Source organism: Mytilus galloprovincialis, chromosome 8 (assembly GCF_965363235.1).
Source record: "Mytilus galloprovincialis chromosome 8, xbMytGall1.hap1.1, whole genome shotgun sequence".
NCBI classification, from domain to species: Eukaryota; Metazoa; Mollusca; class Bivalvia; order Mytilida; family Mytilidae; genus Mytilus; species Mytilus galloprovincialis.
The window spans coordinates 18,858,207-18,879,394 of record NC_134845.1 but is presented as its reverse complement, the minus strand read 5'-3'; the positions used below and the strand labels follow the sequence as shown (position 1 = coordinate 18,879,394).

Genomic DNA, 21,188 nt, shown 5'->3' with positions numbered 1-21,188 from the left:
CAATAAGCGTATATCGACTTTAAAAACAATCGATACACATTTTGCGTCTTTACATACTAAATATTATATTTAAGTAAACCAAATGAACAGTATTGCATTAAATGGTGAACTTTAAGGTGGCACCTAACACTTTCACCAAAATAAATTTGGCTGGTTTAATTTTCATAAAATTTTGACAAAGTATTTACTTTGACTCTTTTACAAAAATATAAAAATTTCAAAAAAATTTGAACCAACCAATTGATCAGAAGCATTACACTGGTTATATAGCAGTTTGACAAATACTAATTTTGATCATTGAGAAGCTTATTATTCCCTTAATAACACAATGTAATTAAAACATTTAGCTGATTTTACAGAGTTATCTTCCTGTAGTGTTAGGTACCACCTTAAAAATGTTAGCCAATATATGTATGTTTTCCTATTTCTTCAATTACACTTTGATTTATAATATAATCCAAAGATATGAATATTTATATATAAAATGTCATAATACTTGTTCAGTTCTTTTTTCAAATGTTCCATAAAGAGTTGGTGGTCTACCCAGTCTCTACGAATACATTCGATAACTTGAGACGAATTCCTTTCTTCTTCCATTTTTTCTGCAAGTCTTAAAGAAAATTTATTTCATGGATTTGTCATTCAATTTTCTTCAAATCAGATATTTGTATACAAATGCTCTAAAAGCAAAACTAAAAACAAAACTTCTAACGATGGCTGATTTCACAGATATTATAAATATATTAATTACATGAGATTCAGTTATTTTTGTATGGTAAATTAATATATTATAGTGTCATAAAACACACACTGGTTATTAAGAAACAATCGGTCTCGAAATTCACGGATAATAATATATCTGCTAGATTGTCATTTCCTTCATTGTCAATTTACCATTTATAGATTGAGCGCGTCATCGTCGCTCTTCTGGATGAACTTTGTTTAGGACAGCTCAAAACTTAAACGGGTGCCACATGGCGAGCAGGATCTGCTTACCCTTCCGGAGCACCTGAGATCACCCCTATTTTTTGGTGTGGTTCGTGTTGCTTATTCTTTAGTTTTCTATGTTGTGTCATGTTTATACTATTGTTTGTCTGTATGTCTTTTATATTTTTAGCCATAGTGTTGTCAGTTTATTTTCGATTTATGAGTTTAATTGTCCCTCTGGTATCTTTCGTCCCTCTTTTAAAGAGTGAAATACAAAGATGAATTAATACCTGAAAACGTGATGAGATATATGACTAAAAAGAACATACAAATCATGAACACATAAGATGCATTCTACACTATTTTCCAGTAACCCTTGAAGTTATATCGAAGTTTAATTTAAGGAAAGTCAATATCTAAGTTGATGATGCGGGAAGAATGCGCAACAAAATCGACTCTGTGCTTGAAAATAACAAAAACATTTTTTTGTATACCGTGCGTCGTAAGTGCTTTTTCAGATCGATTTAATCATTAGTAAAAATAACCAAAACCATTAGAAAAAACAGGTATGCATAAACACTCAAATACCGGAAGACATATATGACTTAACAGGACATTCAAAAACCAAGTCCATCCGTATTGAAAATGTGATTTAAATTATGTTTGTAATCTCTAAAAAATGCTCAACGGGTAGTTCAATTAGCCAAACAGCAGCGGTAATGATCGAGGACTAACAAATGTAAATCTAACATTATATAGGTCAACGTTTATCAGCAATTGCATCAGACAGCAATTGTTGCGATTGCATCCTTTAAACATACTAGAAAAAAGGTCACCATCATAACGATTTCCATTAAGAATGTCATTCGAACACTACTTGCAGTTCTTTTTTTTTGCAACGTCATTTGGGTAACACTATTTAGAAATATCAACCGTCAATGACATGATATGTGCAGTCGATGTTAAATTGGTTATGTATCAAACTTCTTGTTGCTTTGACTGGTTGAATTGTTTATTAAATCAAACAAAACTCTCTACAGGCTTGTTTTACAATGCAAATAACAATTCAACCACAAAAAATCTTTTAAGCTATGGGCTTCTCGCAGTTTGATCTTCTTAATTTCACTTTCCCAACTGCCTTTGAACATCTTGAACATCTTAAACATTGATATTCCTAATAACTCCTCTGTCATATTACCTTCATATTTAAACTGTTATATTTGCACAGATTTTCGTCATTTGCTTATAATCTTAACTACCAACTACGTATTACAATCAAAAAAATATTTCAAATTTCATATGGTGACATATAACCTGGAATCAGATAAATTAATAATGGTGAAAGATAAACGCTTTATACGGAAAACGGTACTTACTTTAATCGTTACACTTAACAAATACTAACTTTAATATGTTTTTAACTAACTTGTGTTTGACTTTTTCCTTTTCAGAACAATTTGTCTCCAGTTGGCTAGTAAGATCTTCACATTGTTCTTTTAGTAAGGATGCTTTGTTTCTCTCCTCGGAAATGCTGAAAATAGCAGTTCATTATGTGATGTGTTCTAAAAAAATAGTCGATTAGTTAATTAATAACTAGATGTACGTTAAATATTCATAAATTCGATTTGGGCCAATCCAGTAGTACACAATAGTTTTTCAGTCATTTATATAGGTAGTATAAATTAGCTATCACTGAACTACCTGAACAAAACTTATTGACCAAAATTGTATTTATTGTCTAAACAATACTGATTTACAATTGTTTGGTCTATAAAGTACTTTAAGATAAGAATGACCAAAATGACTGCTATATACCAAAATTAAAGTAAAGGTCATTTTTTTTTAAGTTTTAAGGGTGCTTTCATGAGTGGGTTGACCTTTAAGGAGTATCTGTGTCGAAATGGACTAGGACATGTTTTCATTGTCGAAACCATTCCCCCGTCCTTTTCCTGGATTTTTACTTTACCGATTGAGTCTTGACAACGAATGTGTACACATCCTGAACAATACGACGGTTGCCAAATGTGCAGCAGAATCGTCCTGGCTGTTCAGCACTCTTTAGTCGGGTTATTGTCTCTTTGACACATTCCCAATTTCCATTTTTAATTTAAGCTTCAAATTTTTTGGGTCATTTTACCTTTTATGATTCGAGCGTCACATGTAAGAGTCTGCCATACTAAATGAAATCCTGGTATCTGATGAGTTTATTTACAATTACTAAGCCTATACTTCTGCTGGAAAAGGTGGTCCTCCGAGAGGGTATTACATGTCCAGTAGTCAGCACGTTTGTGATGACATGAATTAATATTGACAACGTACTGAAACAAATAGTTTTCGAATACTTCGATGATCAACCACACTTACAAATTTTTAACTTATTTTTTGGAAATCTTAAGTCTGTTTGGCCAATGCTCTTCGGCGTTATACTTTATTTTGTTGTTTGACTTATTATATACGAACGTCACTGATAAATCATTAAAAAGCGAAACGCGCGTCCGACATTATTTTTTTTTAATTTCGGTATCGATGATAAGTTTATTCGAAATAAACTGACAAAGTCATGGCTGAAATGAAAAAAAAACCAACAAAGAGTACACAAAATCCAATTCGTCAGCACAGTCACAAAGAAAAAATACAACATATTTATAACATTAAATTGCAAAACGCAAAATTGCATTTATGTTCTAACGTGTGAAACTTTCAAATTACAATATGTTGGTGAAAAAGAAAGACAGTTTAACATCCGACTAAATTACCATCGGTAATTTTATAATCCCTCTGGTATCTTTCGTCCCTCTTTAATACAAAAGAAAGAAACAACCCAATTACAAGACATATTTTAAGAGCAGGACATGATTTTGAAAACGTCACTTTTCAAATCATTGAGAAAAATCAAAATTGGAATACACAAAAAAGACAAAATAGAGAGAGATTTGGGATGCACCAGTTACGAGCTCTTGAACTTGATGGACTCAATGAGAGAGACGAAAAAAGATTGAAAACAAATCAAAACCATAATCTTGAAATCATCCAAATTAATTTATAGAAATTCATACAATTAATCGAACATCAATAAATGTGTTAAACTTTTATTCCAACTTTATGTAGTTGTAGCTACAAACATATTTTATGCAACATCAATAAATATGTTACTTTTGTCCTCAAATCTTGTATAGATTAAGCTCCACAAATATTTTTTTTGGTCATGCATCCGATTTCACCTTGAGAGATGCACATGCCTGATGAAGCTAATTTGTTTAGCGAAATATTGCGCATTTCTATTTAAAATCTAATAGAACTTTTTAAGGTATTAATTAGCGTGTTTAAATTATATTCTAAGACATTTATATAACTTTAGTTCAGTAACTGTATCAATTTATTTTCACAAACTGATCCACGCTTTAATAGATTGAATGTTGATTGTTGCTTTTTAAAAAAACCCATATATATATATATATATATAAGAGATGAGTAGATGATCATTTCTGTACACTAAAAAGAATACTTCGTGTATTGTATCAGAGATCCTTGTTTAATTCCTACGACAAGGTAACACCTCCCGAAACGAAAGCTTATTTTTATAAGCTAGAGTTAGAGGAGGGGATAAGGTCTCTGCGCAATGCTAGGCGGTGTTGTCGTAGAAGTTAGAAATAAAAAGTACAGGTTCCAGCCCCGGCGCCGGGGAGGAAGTTACGAATCAAATCTACTCTAACATCGTTAGGTTGATTTTCTAGGCACTTTATATATATATATATATATATATATATAGATATACCATTCTATACATGCATACTCATACATATATTTTGTATTATAATGCTATCAATGTTAAATGAAGAAGACTTCATATGTCTGTTTGACTTGTGTTTTATCCAATTTGTACTTGATCAAATAAAATATGTTTAAACTAAACCTGTGTGAAAGACACAACGTCCCCCATTCTAAAAAGCTGAGCTTTTGTTCAAATCGTTTGTTAATTGAAAAGAGAAAGTAAAGGTAACATCTAGTCTCGTATGTATAATTAATGTCAAAAACAACTTTCCAAGCAATCGTCACATAATCGTTATCATTATGATTAACATTTATTCTTATTTTGGCTTAAAAAGTATCATATGATCGGAGATATTTCACCTTGAAGATAAGCATCTGCAGATAAATGACTTGAAATGCAATAGACAGTCCATGTACAGAGAGAGTAGAAAACTGATTGCTTTTCTGAATATGTTATACATGATATGCCAAAAGAGAAGAAAATATATGCTTTTGCTGATTATGTTTTAGCCACATACGTTGATGACGAAGTGCTTTGCTCCCACCATCCGTATGGGCTTAAACTCTATCTACCGTACTAGTGATGGAACAGAATTAAGAATTCCTAGGGGAATTACTATGAACTGTTTTGTGCATTTCACCCTTCAATGTTTGTCTTTTGAACAATAAAGTGAAGTTACAAGCTACTACATACATTAATTTAGGTAAAAAGTACCAAGGCAGCAGCAGTTAGAAGAAAATATGTTTCAGAAAAGGAAACATGTGCCGTGTAAACTGCTTGTTCCAACTCTGAATAAAGGTAGAGGGAAGTCATTTTTCCAATTGGCGCAATCGTATGTTTTATTTTTGGCGCAAATGATACCATGTAATTTTAAAACAGGTGGCGCAAGTGTAGCATTGGAGAAAAAACGTTGTGGCGCACAAGGACGCATTTTTGGCGCAAACGGATCTCTCCCATGTATTTAACATGTTACATGTTGTTAAAATGTTTTCAATCATGAACATTCAACGACGAGTAAAGATTGAAATATTTCAGGGTGTTTTAATAACTGATAAGAAGTATGACATCATACGCCAAGCACAGTTAGAATGTACTCACATATTTTTAAATGCCACTTCGTTCTCTTTTATTTTCTTTATTTCAATTTCCGATTTGACCAATAATTCTTGAGCCTGTTGTAACCTAATAAATAGAAGAAAACGATGCAATTTGATTAAAGTAGGGTACGATAGTCGAATGTTATATTTCGAAGACGGGTTATTTGATTCAATGCATTGATAACTAGACAAATACGTAGTTTATTTTGGCGAGATGCTAGAGGATAAAAGCTTATTTTATCCCTATTAGTATTTCATTCAATTCAGTAAAGATTAAAGTTTAAAGTTATTGTTTAATGAAGCTAGCTGCAAAATTAAAATTCAGTATAGAAATGCATAAACTAATATATATTTATTTACAAAAAGCAATGAATAGTTTCAGTAAAAGTTAAAACAGTTCTTAAACAGGTTAAAAGAATATTCCAAGGTTTTCTTAAATGCTAGTTATATATAATATGCAAAAAAAACTATATTACCGTCCTTCTATGGTTTCCTTTTCAGCTTCCATTCTCTTCAATTTATTTCGCAAGGTCTTATTCATGCTTCTCAAAGACAATCGATCAGAAGAAACGGGTTGTTTTACTTTAGAACTTAATGTTTTTGCAGAACTAGAACACTTCACATCCTCCTTTTTGAAATGTTCTCTAGATCCACTGATTCTATTTTAATATAAAATGGACAGGACATATAATCATGTAAGGCGATGAGTTTCGTAAAATATTTCTACTTTAAAGTTTTCACAATTTATATGGCACAGGCATGTTCTGTGTTTATGCAAACGCATGAACATTGGATTTTTAGGGAATTTATTAAGTGCATAACACTAACATGAATTAAATAACCTCTCTTAAAATACATAGGAATTTGCAATAAGAATGACTAAAACAAAATTTTGCCAGCAAACGTGATAGTTTGGTAAAGTAGTAAAGTTTAATATATTTGTAGCTTTATCTCTATTACACGAAGGAAATTCTTTGATCTTTAAAACTGGATGAATAAAATTGATCAAGAAACGAAAAAAATAAAAAATACCATGAAAAAAACCATGGGGAATCGCATGAACCCCACAAGAAATGAGACATAAACTACTCTATCATGTGTATTGTTTAATACTTTCATTGGGTTAGCTTTTGTTGACAATTCAATAAAATAACTACATCTTACTGATGTCGGTTCAACAAAATAACTTACAACTAAGATTGAATTCTTCATGACTTACGATCAATCTAAGTCGTAAGTTGTTTTGTGAAACCTACTCCAGCATTTTAAAGAAAACATTTTAAAAAAGAATGTAAATAACATTTACAAGTTTTACATCTATTAAAGGATATTGTAAAGGAATTGATTATTGTCAAAATATTATTAATACATATAACGTCTGCAAAGTTAAGCATACCTTTCCTTAAATAACGCAAAATCCAATTCAATGCTTTCCATTCTTACTTTATATAGCCGTTTCTTCTCCTTTTGTAAACCTAATGATGACTTGAGCCTTTAAAAGAATAAGTTTTAAAAATACTAATATAATTATTGGCCAACGATACAGAACAAGGAAAAATGATAATAAATGCAATCTATTTTTCTCCGTAACATATATAGCCAATTACATGCATCGCAACACCATATTTTAGAGCGAATTTCAAAGCAGTTGTAATGGAAATAGAAAACAAATTTTATAATCAAGATTACGAAATTTACTACAGAAGAATATGATTCAAAACAAATTAAGAATTATATTTTCTATCACCAGTAATTTTAATTCATGTCAGTAATTTATATAACATGAAGTTGTACGACGTGTAAAACTTAATCTGCTGATACGAAATGTATTAGTTTGTAGTAAAAAGATATTTGCACGGAATAGAATACTCACCTGAAACTTATTCGTTATTTTAGAAGGTTTGATTTGTATTTTCTGATTTATTTTTAAAATATTTTATATATCAATTAGACATTATAATATATAAATAATTGGTGAGTTTATATTAAGTTGATCGAGGAATCCGAAAAAAGCCATGACATACACATATTCAAAATATATACATGTACAAGAAAAGAAAAAAAACACCAAAAAAAAAAAAAAAATGGCTTACTTATTTTCTAAATCTTCCATCTGTGACTTCATTTGAACATGTTTAGCCTTCTCTCTGAAAAATCGAACCAAAGAGTCCGATAAAATTATATTATACTTAGTTATATATTGCAGAAAATCTTGTATCTGTAGATTTTATTTGCAAGATCAAACAAGAAAAAAAACCCATAGAGGAATGATAATAATAGTTTTCTTAACGGGTGAGAATAGGATATCGCTTAATATCCAATCGAGTTTATTATTTTCAATATAACAATATAAGAGCCTTTCTAACTAGTCATTCTCTTTGAGGCATATTACCCTTGCAATAACTTACATAAATCTTTAAATTTTAGTTAGTCTGATAAAGAAAAGTTCAGAAAAGTTGTTTGTATAAACCAAATGTGTATAGTGTAATTTGTCTCCTGTAACTGAGAGTTTTGGTCTTAATGAATGTCTTGCTAGTTTGATGTTTTGCAATACATAATATTGGGACGAAGTCCCCAATTACGATAGAAAAATCAATAAAAAAAAAAAAAAAAAAAAAATCGGGAAAATTTCCCGAATTTTTCATTCTACTAATGAACTGAAAGTCGTTAACTTTTTTTTCAGATCTAGTTCCTGTTCCGGTTTTCCCCGCATTTGCGCAGAAATCTGTCTTGTTTGCATGAGACTTTGAAAAGAAAATTATATGTATCAGTCTAGTAAAATATAAGATTGGAACTCAATACAATTTCATTTTTAATAATTGTTTGATTTGAAAAAACGTTACCTGATGCAGTTGGAAAGCAGGTCACGGTTTGACCCTAAGTTTATCAGCAACAATAGAGTCACGTGACCGTGAAAATTCAGTAAAAAAACGGATGAGACAAACCTCATTTTAACTCACTGAATACTATTGTCGTAATAAAAAGTTTATTCTCGTCAAAGCTCGCACATCAAATCAAAGTCCTTTATTCTTTATTTTATCTGCAAACTTGAAGTTTGGGTGAAAATTTTCAAGTCTCCTGAACGAAAAATCTAAATATTTACGAGGAAACTAAAAATGATGGGCTGAATTTAAATTTAATAAAGCATCTCATTAAGACAAACACTCGATATGAATATCTCGGCAATAAAATGTTGGATACGCAAACGTCAAATTGATTTCAAACCGAAGCGGTGGTTTTGATGCCGATTTGTGCAAGTGGTTATCTCCCCTTAATATCACCAGTCAAAAATAAAAACCCAGCAAAATGCATAAAAATTAAAAAAGGAGTTCACTTTACAATAATTAGAAAGAAAATAAAAGAAACTCGATTTATAACTATGTTATGATAATATAAAGAAGAGATACTTCCCCCTATTTTTCAGAGAAGGACTAATTAAATGTAAATATTAAAAGACAAAATATTACTGCAGTAAAAAAAAAAAACAATTCAGAAATGTGGATAATGACACCTACATGTAAAATTAAAAACCTAGCTATATTGAAAGAAATTAGATCTCGCGGATGAAATATACTACATGCAGAATTTTTTTAAACACTTCTGATTATATTTAATGCAATAAAACATAGTTTATACAATTTCAATAATCTTTCTGAAAATTGATATAATTATTAAATAAATAGTACTGATCATATATATTTTATATTCTATAAAGTGTGACCAAGAGTCTCAACAAATTTCTTCAAATAAAGAGAGCCTTTAAACTCAAGCCTATGTTTCTTAGTTGAACAGTAAAATACAAAAAAGGGATTTATAAGTTTTATACCAAAAATATTGACAGAAATTCTGTAAAAAAAATATATGCTTTAAATTATAAGTGAAAGTGACACAATTTTGAATTTCAGAATCATTATTATTGTAAAATTAAACTATTAGATTAGCTTGCACAGTAGCCCTTTGTCTTATTAGTAAACTTTTTGGAAAAAATGGGGCTTCTTCTCTTGAACAGGTAGCTGTATCAGCTTCTTTAAATAATTACATATTTATAAACAAAGTATTGTATATATACTTTACCTGAATACTAATAATAGGAAATATAATGAAACTGGTGGGACAAATTTTGTGCATTTTACTTCAATAATGATCAAAGATGCTAAAATTTGACAAGAATTTGCCATTTGAATAAATTCAATTTTGTAAGAACACATCTCTATGAATAAACTTCTTGTTTGGCTGACTTGGCTTGATAAGCTAGTTTTTGCTCTTATTACTATAAAATTGAGAATGGAAATATAGCTTACTAAGTAAAGAGATAATAATATAAGCAAGATTTTATTAACTGACCTTCATTTTCTTTTTTCATATGTTTTTTTCCTACAGAATTTTCTTTGCAATGCATATTTTTCTATTGCTATTTTTGTGCTTTTGTCCATCCATACAGTAGAGTGTCTAGGCTATCAATAGTTTGTCAGATCTGTCAGAATTTTCCAAGACGTTTAGCTTTAAACGCACTAAAGAAGATCTTTGTTTGTTGTTTCACTTTTCCAATGTGTAAATTTTTACTATGCACATGACCCTGACACATATTTTGTTATAAACGTTACATGACGTATGTTGAAAAAAGAAAACAATGTCACCGTCAATTTGTGTAGGGGATCAAAAGGGGTTTTAGTTACTTTAAAATACAAGTATCGTATGGAATTGTGAAAATCCACAACTTTTAATCAAAATTTCATTCATGTCTTTAATAAAATCAGTATTTTAGAGCACTTTGAAACAGGTACAATGAAAAGAAGCTAAACTTTACTGTTTTGAAGTAGAAACGTAACTAAAACCAGATACAAATTGACATGGCTGGTGGTCACTAAAATTGATGTATAAAAGTAAAAAATGATGGCTTCAAAACAGTGTATAAATTTGAAATAGGTTTCCCGGTTTCATTTAAGATTATAACCGTTCTTTTCTGTATTTGGATACGCAAACGTCAAATTAGGAAAAATCGATTTTTTTGGCGAACAAAAAAGATGGCTATTTTTTTTTTAGAACTGACAGGATACAGGAATAGCAATAACAAGCTATTTTTGTAATGTTTGTATGTCGTAAAGAAATTATATTGGTCACAAAACCTACAAATTTTAAAATTTAATTGTAATAAAAGTATGACAAGTTGCAACAAATACTTTTAACGTCAATCTTTTAGCCGATTGATTTGGCGGACTTTTTGACGTTACGGACGACTGTAGCGCCACCTAATTAATTCCCCCTGCTATTGTTGCTGATAAAGCTTGACGACAACGGACGTTTCCAAGGACTTGCTTTCCAACTGGATGGAAGCGTTTCTTTTGTTTACATTGAATATGACGTCATAACTTAAACAACGTCACAGCTAAATCCCTAACCACAGAACCGAAATCGGGAACGTTACGGTATTTCCGTTTCCTTTATTAACATGTTTGAGGTAAAAAAAAATAATACATACAGACTTCGACCCCATTCACAGGTTATGCCTGCCTCATATTAAATAATGACGCTGTTTCCTGTTTAAGATAAGTAGTTTGTTTTACAGTTGAAACACACAAAAACTTACATTTCCTTCATTTTCGTTATTTCCTGCTCCTTTGTGTGATTTATATCTTTCAGCTTTTGATTTTCGCTTTTCAAGATACAGATGATATCTTCCTTTGTGCGTAGTCTGTCAAAGCATATATAAAACTTTTTTTAACAATGTATGATGTATTTTATTTTCAATTTTATACCATACCAAAAATTCAGCAAATACTCAACAATGGTCTTAAGTCCGTTATAGCACAATTAAACAGCAATGCAAAGAATCTATTTTGTTTGAAATATTGATTTTCAGATATTTCCATCCAAACAGGGCCCGACGTAGAAGTATTTGTTCAGGATATTATGTTTCTTTGTAGAGTTCATCATGTTTATTTGTATATTTGCCGTGAAGATGTTCGTAGAAGAAGTTATAGACGCTAAAAGACTTGCTTGATTTTTACTAAATTATTACTCCAAATATATACAAATAGAATAAAGCGAAAGTGCAGTAGATTGATAATTTTTCTCTTATACATGTAGTATTCGTAAAAAAATAAACAAGACACATCAACATTATTGACTGACCTCGAAAATGAACAGGGCATTTATCTTAAAGCTTTTTTATACACTTTCAAACATACGAAGTTAATATTATCGAAATCAATCAAATATTGTTTAAGAATCAAAAAGTATCTACTGCCCATTAGATAATTTTTAAAACAAAATTTCCACGTCAGAGTCTCTCCACCCTAAACAGAAATGTAAATGATCGATGACTTAATTACAAATTAAATACATAATAACCGTAAATTGTCTCGAAATATCACTGTTGTACAAGGCTTAGAAACTGGTAGAAAGCGAGGCTTTTTCTAAGCATTGCTATATCGAGACAATGTATGGTTATTCTATATTTATGCGTTAAACGTAAGTTTTTCTTATACAATCATATCTATTTGGGAGGGGCCTAGATCAAATTTGAAATAAATAGGCAGGACCCTCGAATTTATGATGAAACTAATTTTGGGAGAGTATTTACAAAATCGAAAGGCAGAACCAAATTGTCGGTATCTTTCGTCCCTCTTTTATCACGAAGCAGATATAGTCTGATAGCTACCCAAATTGAAACGACAGAAATTTTAATAAACGAACCAAATATGCTGCTACATTCAGCTTTGATTATCGCTTATGGGTATAACTTGTCAATGCAACAGGGAAAAATATAAATATTACTATTTCCGATAACCCTTCTCGGCATGGTTTACCTGTTATGGTAATGTATTGTTTTGATTGACAGCTAAGTTAGTACGACATTGCCTGTGACAGTCAATTCCTTAACTTTATACGCTGATTGTCGTGAAAGGGTCCAATAATATTAGCATCAAGTCACGCTTCGTTGATATAAATGGTTTCGATATTTTAACCCATTCTGCATCATTTGATACAGTATCTCGCCTTAGATAACAAACATGTCGCTTTGGATTTTTTTTGTCGAAACGCAGACCTTTTCTTTTCCCGCGACAGCTTTCTTTTTTTCCAGAGTAATTACCTTTCCCCAGGGATGCGTCGAATGGTAATAGTAACACAATGCTACCTTCAATCGCGCTGTCGGTCCGTAGGTCCATCCGTTTGTAACACCCCTGTTGACACTCTTGAATCTGCATCCTTCAAGGGATTCTAAACATGGCAAATTTATCACACCGCGATATGTTTTGTTTTCACTTGCCATAATGAATTTTTTCTGCATTCATTGAAAAATTAATAAAAGCTGAGTTATCATTCAGACAAAAAAAATATGTTTTGTATTCTTACAAATATTAACAAAAGCCCTTACTCATGTTAATGGCAATCAAATTGAATAACACCCAAAACGATCTGATGAGCAAATAGTCCAGGAATTCTAATATGCCTAAATATAAGAAAAAACTACAACCTGCATGTATATGTTTACCTAAATTTCTAAACTTGTACAAGGTCCTTAATCTTCGACCAGGGAGCAGAATGAAACTCTGGACTACCGATGGGCCTTCAACACAGCTAGGAAGTCCCGCACAAGTAACAAAACAAAATCAAAAATTCCAGATATTCCCGACTTTGGACAGGCGCAAAAAGGCGGCAAGATTAAGCATGTTTTGTTAGATATCAACGCTCTCCCTATACCAGTAATACATGTGGAAGAAACACACACACAATCCGACATAGATGGTTGGTTTGAGCTTATGAACCAAACGGTATATGTATTTGTAAGGTGAACAAACCAAGTAAAATCATGGGTATATATATATACAACAGAACTATCTGATTTAATAACAATCAAATATCTTGTACTTACACATCATCATTGCAGGTTTTCTCTCTCTCATAAGTTTCCTTGGCAACCTTACTTTTCTCGTTTTGTGCTTTGATTTCCCTCCTGGCTTTTCCAATATCTTTTAAAAGTTCTGAGTTTTGATCCTTATACGCCTGGTTTGAGTCCAAATATTCTTGAAATTTCGAAGTTAAATCCCTTGTTTTATCCGAAAGTTTTTCATTTTCTAACTCCAATTGAATATTGTTATCATGAAGAACTGTCTTTTGTTTTTGCACAGAAATGAACCTGGAAATATATATATATTTACATGTTTGAAGATCCAAAATTTGGGAGATTTAACACTGTAGTGCTAAATTTGAAACGAATTATATATATATGGTGTTAGTCCTATTATATTTGAATGTATTATTTAATTTCGATATTCAGTTATATACTGAAACTCTTTATTAATTTTTGCTTTTGTATACCAGTAACCAGTTATCTGTTTAAAAGACAGCATTGCATACAAGCATATTAATTGTGTATATACCTCTTTTCAAATTCGTTGACTTTTTGCTGTAACTGTTTTCTATCCTTTTCTAGTTGTCTGAGCTCACTTTCACTCTTCCGCATCAGTTTGTCATGTTCCTTATGCTTTAATTCAAGTGCCGTTTTATGTGTTTCTAATTCACTGTTATAATTGCGCAGTTTTTCATTACTAAAACAAAAAAAATGAAACTGGTCATATTTAACAAGTCATTAAATTTCAACAAAAAAAAACTTCATTTAGAAAATTTTAAAGAAGCAACATGATTTTCCTTCGGAAATTCACACCTGACTATATTTATCGGGCTTGGATTTTTTCTATTGCCACTGGATCTCGCCAATAAAACGGTACCTTTTCTCCAGAATCTAAATTTTACACCAAAAATTAACTCGAGTTCATACGATAACTAATCAGCACAGTAGTTTAATATTACAAGACTAGCGCTATTTTGTTTTTTTTCCTGCTTAAACAGGAAATATCAAGTCAGACAGTTTGTTTTGAAAACTCGTCAAAAAATTAGAATTTTCAGCTATTCTGAAGAATATAATTGTTGGGCTTTTATGTAAGGAAATTTGTTGAAATAGCTTAAAATGTTCAAAATTGTTTCACTGTACATATAATTATCGGCAATAGGTTTTCCTTCGTTTGCTTAATAAACATCTCTAAGAAAGTTCGAATTATGTTAGGACAAATGTATTATGTTAATGATGTTAATACCGCAGCATTATCAAAAGTGCCAACTTATATGTAGTGTAAAAAAACTACGAGGTTTTATCTTATGATAATTGCTTATTAATCGATCGATAATGTATCATCAGTCGTATTAATTTTGTTTGTTATTATACTGATTATCTACAAACCTTTCGTGATATTTGTTGCTTTCTTCTTGAGCCTCAACTAATTTTAGCTCTGTTCTTTTTAATTCGTCAACCTGAATATTCTTTTCATTTTGTAATTGTTTTACTTCCGCCTCTAATCCATTTTTTGTCCTTTTACTGTTTTCTTTTTCATTTTCATATCTGCATCATGAATTAAGGTAAAATTAAACTAGATGGCATAACTCATATTTTTTGTGACTTATAGTACGTTGTTACATAACAAGAGTTTTATTCTTAATCTCATAAAAAGTCCTGTGAACATGGTAACTAAACATTGGGTATTTCTAACAAAAAACGTATATTGAGTGGTTATTCAGACATGTTTACACTATAATAGGACCTCTTCCATTCATGGATTTTCATATGAAAAGGGTAATAAGCTCAAGATAAATTTTGGGTACTTATGTTTTTTCCTTGCTGTTGTTTATTTCTACATTTACTTGAAATAAATGTTTTAATACAGTTTTAAGTACTGAAGTTTTATTTATTAAACCTTATAGCATCTGCTATAAATAAATATATGTCAAATAAACTTTATATAAATCAGCTGCTATTAGTGAGTATTTAATTTGATGAAAAATTACTATATTTAAAAATACAAATGTTTGCTATGGTACATTTGTAATTTTAATAACTTAGAAAAAAACCTACCTACATATGATATAATAAAGTATTTTTATGAACATGATGAATATTATCTAATTTTGTCTCAAGTGTTATATATAAACACAAAAAAGTATAGTCAAAATCAGCTGCCTCTCTGGTTGGTCATGATGGTCTTGATGTACAGATTCTGCGTACTGACGTTGTTTGTCATCTTAACAACGTGTTATATTGTTCTTCTATTTGTCTTTGTTTTATAATTATTTCTTTTACTGTTTGCATTGTTTTCTGTGATATCCATTGACGTGGCTCGGTACTTATACATCCCGTCAATGTGTTTGTATTATATTTCATTTTTTCTGGTGTGTTTTGTATATGCGACTTTTTGTGTTTCTTTGGTTCTCATAACATGACTCTGTACTTTAAAAGATCCTGTCATTATGTTATTCTTCTATTAAATGCCAAAATGTTAAAGTTCTATTATAAATTAGAAAATACGTTGAACGACAAACGACAAAATATTTTAATCGAGTAGTGGTATAAACCATTTTTGTATTCTTAGAAATTCTACATAACTTCTGAACAATTTTAAATCTCGGTCTATATCCGAAATTTATTCTAACATACTTTTGATTTTTTAACCCTGTATGCCAACATTTCCCATTTGAAATTATAAAATTGTTTTGTGTAAACATCATGAACATTGAACGACAAAATTTCTTCCTATGTTACGTATAAGTTTTCTGACGTCGCGAAGCAATGAATAGGGTTTTAATTTGATAGATGCTTGTATGTTTTTTGTAAAATTGTTTGTTTTAAGATTACAACACAGTGATGATTGCTGTACCCATATTTTGACTATTTTATTTAGTATGTCTGTTTTCTTCACGGATCATTGTAAATATAACGGAATTTGATGAGAATTTTGTAAAAGTGAGAGGTTTAGCGCTATAAAACCAGTTTCAACCCACCATTTTCTACATTCGAAAATTCCTGTACCAAGTCAGGAATATGACAGTTGTCGTCCATTCGTTTGATGTGTTTTGTTATTTGATTTTGCCATGTGATTAGGGACTTTCCAATTGAATTTTCCTAGGAGTTCAGTATTTTTGTGAATTTACTTTTTTCATATGTAGGCATTAATGAGTATTTTGATATCATTGTCAAGCGTTTTTTTAAACACCCTTTTATTCGGGCGTGTGCCTTCATTTGAAATATTGATATCCTTTCACTAACCACCTTATTACATTGCACGTAAATAATTAAAAATATTATCCTAGAGTATTTGTATTTGTTTTCATTCTTTTGTATTTCTCTGTAGTCTGAATATCTAAATGTTTCCAATATTTTACAAATACATTCCTGTCAATATATACTTCAAACCATTTTGATCAAGTGTTGACACCTATGAAATGTTTGAAACAACGAGTCAAGTTATATATGATAAATAAATACAACTTTAACAGTCAGTTCATGTCTTAATGCAGACATAATTGCTCTCAACGTTGAAAGTTATATAATGTACATGTTTTTCTTTCTTTTTTTTTTTTATAGTAGACTCTCTTTTTGATATGTCAGTTGATATTAATTGTTTTAAACCTGGTGCCTTTTGTTAGCTATTATTCATGTGTTTCTTTGTCTAATATATTCTCCTATTTATTTGTATTGTAGTCCTGTAATGTTATGTTGTCAGTGGCGGATCCAGAAATTTTCATAAGTGGGGGCCTACTGACTGACCTAAGAGGGGGCCCGCTCCAGTCACGCTTCAGTGATTCCCTATATGTGACCCGACATGACATTTGCAGGCTTGTGGAGGTAAAACATCATTGTTAGAAAATTATAAACATGATAAATATCGAGATTCAATGAAATACGTATTTGTGAAGAAGAGATAAACAGTTTCCTTGGCTTCATTTTGCGGACGTCGAACTATACATCATCTATAAGTTTTGAAGAAGTTTTACTTCATCGTTTGAAGTGAAAAATATTTGAATCTACATTTTAAATTGATACAAAAAAAAAAACAAATTTCTGTCCTATAGATTTCCTTTCATAAATGAAGTCTGAATATATCCATAATCAATGCACCGTATCAAATGCATTTAAGATAACACCTACTTATAAACTGTTACGCGTCGCATACTATGTATAGAGACATGCATAATAAATCTAAATTAAAAAAAGGAATTCTTAATGCTTACTTTGACAAATGTTAAACTAACTTCATTTCAACAAGTTTAAATTACATGTTCTAAAATAGAGCTAAGAATTGTTTGCATTGTAGTAAATTTAAGTCTTTAAAATTTTATTTAAATACGCTATTGAACATCACTAAAAGCCAATAAATACAATAATTTTGTTTTTGAATCTTAACTTCAAACGTAAAATATCGTACCGATTACGTTGAACAACATCAAATCTAATAAATGAATGCGGTGATTAATTTTCTTTACCATAACACATAAATATAATAGAAAAGACGTTAACACATCTGACAAAATCCGATGAAAATTACAAATATAACATTAAACATTTAAACTAAATACATGAATTTGGGATAGACAAGTACCGTAACACATCTTATAGTAATGCGAATTCACACTCAACAAAACAGTCACAATCGGGAATAAGTCACGTTTGGTAATTAAAAGATTAGACGACATAATGACAAACCACAATCTACCATGTGGTAAAAATGTCCTTAGCTAGTTTGGTCAAAGACACATCGTATGGATCCACCAATTCGTGATGGTGTCCATATCATTTACGGAGTGTCAATTTTAATCTGTCCTCCTCATAACTTTGTTGAAGCAGTTTCTGCGTAAGGAGAACACTCCTGTATATGAGGTCCGTATAGTGTGAACAAGCACGAGAATAACGTATCAATTGTGATATGTAAACACCATACGAAGGGTATGTTACTGCTGAGAAATGGGAAATTGATAATTGGGAAGTTGAAATCGTCCCGTTTATCATAGATTTTTGTGTGAAGTCGTCCATCTACGTCAATATTGAGGAAAAGATCAAGGTATGAAGCAGTCCTTCTAGTATCAGTAGTATTCTTAATTTCAAGTTCACTGGGATATATGAGATGTAGGTATTGGCTGAAATATGGGTTATTCAATGATAGAACATCATCAATATATCGGAAAGTAAAATTAAAGAATTTCGCAAGGTGCTTTTTCTTTTTGTCTTTTAGAAGGTTCTGAATGAATTCTGCTTCATACGAGTACAAAAACAAATCAGCCAGCAGGGGTGAACAATTATTACCCATTGGAATACCGACTGTCTGTTGAAATATAAATCCTCCAAACTCAACAAATATATTGTCGAACAAAAAGTCCGGCCTTTTGATAATATCATCTTCAGCACATTTTCTGGGAGATTCAGTGTGGTTCTTCACAAAATATGAATTATTGTAACCCAAAACAAGAAATTTGTATCTACGATTCCCATTTTTATACTACTGTTGCCTTTATCTGATAGAGTTATCATTTCACATGCGTGTTCTTTGAAACCTGATTTGAGTTAATATAAAACAGTGTACAGAATCGTGATCAAGCCGTTTACTTCGGTTTTTACTACAAACAGAGGAAATTGTCTCTGAAATGATTCTAAACAGTATTCTACATTCTGGAGAGACAAATCATCTTGGTAATGATGAAAATGTTTTCTCTAAAAATATAAATACAGTTTTCTCTCTGGGTTTACCTTCGTCGAATTTACTAACACTATTGTGAATGTCAATTTATTTCAGGAGATTTTGATATGGTCTTTTTAAGAAGATAAATTTAATTGCCCTTTTTAAAGTTTTGTTCTCATTGTATAGTTCTTGATAAAGTATGAATTAGAATTATTTTCTTTAAAGTGAGAATGCTGCTAAGTACATTGTATATATTATATACAACTGGTTAACCTGTGTTTTTTGTTATATTTCAAACTGTCTGGACAAAAGAGAAAAGTGTTGCCTATATCTAATTATAGAAATTGGTTCAATCTGTGACGTCAAATTGCCGTCAAATGCCAAATATTAGTTTGGACAGTGCACAAATTGTACAAAAAATACAGTCAAGTTTCATTAAGATTTCCTCTGTGGCTCTATTGATAAAATTGTTGTACAAAAAACACTTCATGGTGATTATTTGCTGTGAAATTTTGATATTTGTGTTGCATTTATAATAGGTTTAAAATGAATATTCATTAGTAATGTTTTTCAAAACAAATCAAATAGAAATAATTATTAAAATTAAAATGAATAAAAAAGTATGGGTACTCCGGAAGACGTTTGACTTTGACATATGTGATAGAAAAGAAGATTCGTTGGCACAACTGTATCACGCTGATTTACTGCAGTCAATTAGTCTATAAATTAAATGAAAACTTATATTATTTATGTAATTTTTTATAATGCATTTGGAAAATAACTTGCATCAACTTAAGGATGTACGTAGGTGAGGTTTTGGAATTTTGTTAGATGTTCGAATTCCTTGTTATTTTTTCATATAATACAAAGTAAAATATTTTGCCCAATAACACCTATTTATCCTTAAATATAAGACGTAATAGATCATAAAGGTTCATTTGACAAAATTTAAGCAGATTCCTGATTTTCTTTCTTTTTAATTTGAAACCCAATTAATATCAAGGCAAATATAAGGGTAAAGTCCGAGTCAGCCTTTTCCCGCCATATTTTATTAATAAAATATCTCGAAAAGGAGCTCCATGACCTATAGATATTTTAAAGCTTATTATGATCCTAAACCCATACTCTTCAAATTTATAGTTTTAATTTTAAATTCCTGATTTATTTAATTTCACCTTAGACCACCTAAGTACATCCTTAAAGTTGCTTATTAAGGTCTTTCCTTTTTCTATAAGGAAAGACCTTACTGTATTTCTTCTGATTATTAAGGTCTTTCCTTTCTTAAATGGAAAGACCTTACTGTATTTCGATTGTTTATTATTATTAGGTCTTTCAACCTTTCGGATGAAAGACCTATTGTTTTTGTTCTGATTATTATTATTATTATTAGGTCTTTCCACTTTTCCGTGGAAAGACCTATTGGTTTTCTTCTGATTATTATTATTTTTTTTCTTCCGCCTAATTTTCTTTCCTTCGCAGTTTTTTTGTTTCGCAAGATGTCGCTTAGATATATGGTATATGATATCGAACAATTAATACGCTTTTGAAACTGACAGCTCGTAACCAAAATCTTATCCATGAAAGAGTTATCTCCCCGAACACTGTTTTTCTTGTTATCGCTTAATCTTCGCAACCGTATAAGAAACCGACAAATTTATTTTACCAAATTGCTCGTTATATCCTCAGGATGATTTGATTCATTTTGACCGAAGCTATCCGGAGACTCCATATGAGAGTTATTTCCCCTTTTATATTTGATATAAGTGATATGCATTTTTAACTGGAAAACCATAAGTGGTAGAGGCCTAGGGTCTTTTGATTTGAGGTCCTTGGTCCAAAAAAATTAAAATGAGGTCAAGGTCAAAGGTCAAGGTCATGATTAAAATT

At 30.7% G+C, this 21,188-nt stretch overlaps 1 protein-coding gene across 1 annotated transcript in view; it reads right to left on the bottom strand.

The window, feature by feature from the left end:
* The window catches only part of LOC143085247 (uncharacterized), a 52,602-nt gene that overhangs the window by 7,406 nt on the left and 24,008 nt on the right, over positions 1 to 21,188 (bottom strand). The window contains exons 4-13 of the mRNA XM_076261489.1: positions 15,038 to 15,196; positions 14,181 to 14,348; positions 13,673 to 13,936; positions 11,384 to 11,488; positions 7,890 to 7,943; positions 7,193 to 7,288; positions 6,273 to 6,455; positions 5,798 to 5,881; positions 2,354 to 2,458; positions 497 to 610 (exon numbers count right to left, since the gene is read on the bottom strand). Of these exons, the coding sequence (XP_076117604.1) occupies positions 497 to 610; positions 2,354 to 2,458; positions 5,798 to 5,881; positions 6,273 to 6,455; positions 7,193 to 7,288; positions 7,890 to 7,943; positions 11,384 to 11,488; positions 13,673 to 13,936; positions 14,181 to 14,348; positions 15,038 to 15,196 (1,332 nt within the window). The remainder of the gene's footprint in view (positions 1 to 496; positions 611 to 2,353; positions 2,459 to 5,797; positions 5,882 to 6,272; positions 6,456 to 7,192; positions 7,289 to 7,889; positions 7,944 to 11,383; positions 11,489 to 13,672; positions 13,937 to 14,180; positions 14,349 to 15,037; positions 15,197 to 21,188) is intronic.